General features: G+C 44.2%; 1 protein-coding gene across 1 annotated transcript in view; it reads right to left on the bottom strand.

Moving 5' to 3' along the window:
• aamp (angio-associated, migratory cell protein) overlaps positions 1-1774 on the bottom strand; it is a 10858-nt gene extending 9084 nt beyond the window's left edge. Inside the window, exon 1 of the mRNA XM_016260674.1 lies at positions 1507-1774. Within this exon, the coding sequence (XP_016116160.1) occupies positions 1507-1600 (94 nt within the window). The 5' untranslated portion in view covers positions 1601-1774. The remainder of the gene's footprint in view (positions 1-1506) is intronic.
• Positions 1775-4839: the final 3065 nt, after the last annotated feature.

Consider the following 4839-nt stretch of genomic DNA (forward strand, 5'->3'; position numbering starts at 1 on the left):
TCTCTCTCTCTCTCGCACGCACTCGCTCTCTCTCTCTCTCTCTCGCACGCACTCGCTCTCTCTCTCTCTCTCTCGCACGCACTCGCTCTCTCTCTCTCTCTCTCGCACGCACTCGCTCTCTCTCTCTCTCTCTCGCACGCACTCGCTCTCTCTCTCTCTCTCTCGCACGCACTCGCTCTCTCTCTCTCTCTCTCGCACGCACTCGCTCTCTCTCTCTCTCTCTCGCACGCACTCGCTCTCTCTCTCTCTCTCTCGCACGCACTCGCTCTCTCTCTCTCTCTCTCGCACGCACTCGCTCTCTCTCTCTCTCTCTCGCACGCACTCGCTCTCTCTCTCTCTCTCTCGCACGCACTCGCTCTCTCTCTCTCTCTCTCGCACGCACTCGCTCTCTCTCTCTCTCTCTCGCACGCACTCGCTCTCTCTCTCTCTCTCTCGCACGCACTCGCTCTCTCTCTCTCTCTCTCGCACGCACTCGCTCTCTCTCTCTCTCTCTCGCACGCACTCGCTCTCTCTCTCTCTCTCTCGCACGCACTCGCTCTCTCTCTCTCTCTCTCGCACGCACTCGCTCTCTCTCTCTCTCTCTCGCACGCACTCGCTCTCTCTCTCTCTCTCTCGCACGCACTCGCTCTCTCTCTCTCTCTCTCGCACGCACTCGCTCTCTCTCTCTCTCTCTCGCACGCACTCGCTCTCTCTCTCTCTCTCTCGCACGCACTCGCTCTCTCTCTCTCTCTCTCGCACGCACTCGCTCTCTCTCTCTCTCTCTCGCACGCACTCGCTCTCTCTCTCTCTCTCTCGCACGCACTCGCTCTCTCTCTCTCTCTCTCGCACGCACTCGCTCTCTCTCTCTCTCTCTCGCACGCACTCGCTCTCTCTCTCTCTCTCTCGCACGCACTCGCTCTCTCTCTCTCTCTCTCGCACGCACTCGCTCTCTCTCTCTCTCTCTCGCACGCACTCGCTCTCTCTCTCTCTCTCTCGCACGCACTCGCTCTCTCTCTCTCTCTCTCGCACGCACTCGCTCTCTCTCTCTCTCTCTCGCACGCACTCGCTCTCTCTCTCTCTCTCTCGCACGCACTCGCTCTCTCTCTCTCTCTCTCGCACGCACTCGCTCTCTCTCTCTCTCTCTCGCACGCACTCGCTCTCTCTCTCTCTCTCTCGCACGCACTCGCTCTCTCTCTCTCTCTCTCGCACGCACTCGCTCTCTCTCTCTCTCTCTCGCACGCACTCGCTCTCTCTCTCTCTCTCTCGCACGCACTCGCTCTCTCTCTCTCTCTCTCGCACACACACACACACACACACACACACACACACACACCATGTAAACCAGGGCTGGGTCCTGGAGGGCCGGAGTCCTGCAGCGTTTAGCTCCAGCTTGCCTCAACACACCTGACTGGAAGTGTCTATATCTAGTAAGAGCTTGATGAGCTGGAGCTGAACTCTGCAGGACTCCGGCCCTCCAGGACCCAGTTGGGACAGCCCTGATGTAAACGTTCAGTGATAGACACACACCTGCGGTCTGTTCTGTGTCATCGAGATCAATAACCTCGATGATTTCTTCATCTTCGTGCAGGTTCAGCGAATCTTCTTCAGGATTATCCATCATTAATATATTGACTGACGGACTTTATTCATTACAGTCCTGCTAAAGTTTTATCACGGGCTCTTTCCGCCTGACCGCGGCTGATATTGTTTTGAACTAAGTCACGGCTCTATAACAACGTTTCGTCAGATTCACGGTTTGCTGGATAATCGCGTTTCACGTGCTCGCGCTGACGTGTGACGTGGAGAGCACGTGACGGACAGCGCGTCTTTCCGCAGCGGAAAACTGTTCAGAGGCGGGACTTCCGGCCACAAGCCCTCTGTAATATCACTAGATGGCGCTGTTTATGCAAACATAAGTCACACATTCGGCCTGAAACGCGAGTTATTACTCTGTATGGAAGATTGGGGATTTGTGTTTGCCTATCTGTTGGAAAAGGAATGTGAAATCATGATGAACACAAATTCTACTTTTGGTTTTTTTATGTTAGTTTTTGAAGATTTAAAAGCAATTACATTTCTACAGTGCGGCTTAGTTTTGAGAATCAGTGTCCAGCATTCAGATGAATTCATTCAGTTTCAGGGCATTTGAAGGCACATAAAACATGCACATAATTCTGTTGGTTGTTCTGAAATGAGGTTATATTTATGTCAGTGGCTTTCTGAGCCTCCGTTTAGAGCATAAACAGAGAAATTCACTGGTAATCACGATTAGCGTTTAAATTCATATTACATCAATCCCAACACACAGTTGTAAGACAGTCAGCAAAACTGTTTTATATTTAAGAATACACAACTCAGACATTTCCATTAGTTTTATGAAACATGAAAAGTGAACAAGAGGTGTTAAATTAGACTTGTAGACGTGTTATACAGCTTGAGCTCACAGGTGCATGAGGAGATGTAGAAATCCTCTGTTACTATGGAAACGGAGCTGGACTCGGGCTGCTGCTGGACGGTCCAGAAGGAGTTTCTCCTGAACATCACCTGACACCGTCTGAAGTTCTTTACCAAGACAAGCGAGAATGAAACATATTCTTAGATTATAACATGAATTATTCAAGTACTTTATGGTTTTAAAGGCCATTGCAAAGAGTTGCAACAAACCCCTCAAGTTAAAGAAAGCCTTTAGTTAATTATAAACTACAGTTACTATAAACTAAACTAACTAAGCGGTTTCTTTGTTGCTGCTGGTCTCTCCTAAAGATCACGTCTCCGTTTCCTTCAGATTTTTTTACATTTACACTCATTCTTAAAATAAAATAAATACATTTTAAATATATCAAATAAATCACTCTTTCTGGCATAACTAAACAGTTAATGTGAAACGTTCACAAGAGATTAAACTAATCTAATTATTATATAATAAACAGGAACACTCCTCGCTGCACAAAATATAGATGTTCAGATGAAGGTTTTGGTTGGAGCTGAATTGTAATTTTTCCTCAGTGCCAACTGTACAAATCCATGTTCATCTGGAATCAAATAAGAGAAATGAAAACGCTGCATTATTTAATTTGACTGCCATAAAAACGTGAGTGTGTTGATGAGCAGAAATGACCCTGAGCTGAACATCCGACCGGCATCTGAATGATGTGCTCAATTTGCTGAAGAAACGTCAAGATGAGTGCCGCACTCATGTGTTGTTCCCCGCAGAAGAGATCAATACAGAACCCATGGTTTACAAAAATCATGTCAACTTTGTATTTGGTTCTTAGAAGTCTGAACTGGAGCAAGAGGTTGAGATCACACAAATATACAAATATTACCATCTGAAGGAGGGTTCGGCATTTATTATCAGTGACCATCTGCAAAGGCCTCCAGTGATCAGTATTTAACAAATAGCTGTGGACATATTTTAAGCGTTAGTCCTTCTATGAGCGCTTTCTGAAGACTCTTCATGACATTCATCTGATTTAGAGGGTTAGATTAGTATAGGATCTATTCCTCCTTCTGCTGTATCTAACACGAGGAGTAAATGCTGTTCTGATCAACTACCACTCGATTCTTATGCTTTAACTGTCCTGAACCTCCCTAACCCATGCGTAGAGTTAGAAGACTTGAAAGAATCAGCACAGCACAATCTTTGATGTCAGTTCCACCGGTGTGTGTTCTTGCTTGTGGTGTCAGTGAGAATGAGAGAGTGTTAAATGATACTTTGTTACATAAATATCAAAGACGTGTCTAATAATGCTTGAGAAAACACTGCAGGCGAACCCTAAGGACTCTGACAGCGCCTTACAAATGAGGTTACATCAACCTCTGCCTAATTCACAGACTACATACAGATGTGCAATACTCTCTTATTCATAGACACTATATATAGATACATATATATGTGTGTGTGTGTGTGTGTGTGTGTGTGTGTATAAGAACATATTTATCTACTACTCTAACTCATATCAATGCAGCTCTTCATGTACATATATATACACACACATATATAGGCCTACTCTATATTCCATATATAATAATGTTAATAAGAACACACTTATTTAGCTGTCACTACAACTTTTCCAAATGCTGCTATACTCCATGTATGTATCAATGTCCTGTCTATTTATCTTTAACTACCTTATTGTTCAAACTATTGTTTTGTTTTGTGTGTGTTGTAGTATATTTCTATATATGTGTCGCTTTTAACTAGTGATGGGACGACTGATACCGAGGCTCCGAGGCTCCGAGGCTCCGGCGCAGGTTTCACAGCACTATTGTATCACTGTATCACTGTATCACTGTATCACTGTATCATTGTATCACTGTATCACTGTATCACTGTATCACTGTATCACTGTATCACTATATCACTATATCACTATATCACTGTATCACTGTATCATTGTATCATTGTATCACTATATCACTGTATCACTGTATCATTGTATCACTGTATCACTGTATCATTGTATCACTGTATCATTGTATCATTGTATCATTGTATCACTATATCACTGTATCACTGTATCATTGTATCACTGTATCACTGTATCACTGTTTCACTGTATCATTGTATCATTGTATCACTATATCACTGTATCACTGTATCATTGTATCACTGTATCACTGTATCACTGTTTCACTGTATCATTGTATCATTGTATCACTATATCACTGTATCACTGTATCATTGTATCACTGTATCACTGTATCACTGTATCATTGTATCACTGTATCACTGTATCATTGTATCACTGTATCACTGTATCATTGTATCACTGTATCACTGTATCATTGTATCACTGTATCACTGTATCATTGTATCACTGTATCACTGTATCATTGTATCACTGTATCACTGTATCA

This window comes from Sinocyclocheilus grahami, unplaced genomic scaffold (genome assembly GCF_001515645.1).
Source record: "Sinocyclocheilus grahami isolate Dianchi unplaced genomic scaffold, SAMN03320097.WGS_v1.1 scaffold2148.1, whole genome shotgun sequence".
NCBI classification, from domain to species: domain Eukaryota; kingdom Metazoa; phylum Chordata; class Actinopteri; order Cypriniformes; family Cyprinidae; genus Sinocyclocheilus; species Sinocyclocheilus grahami.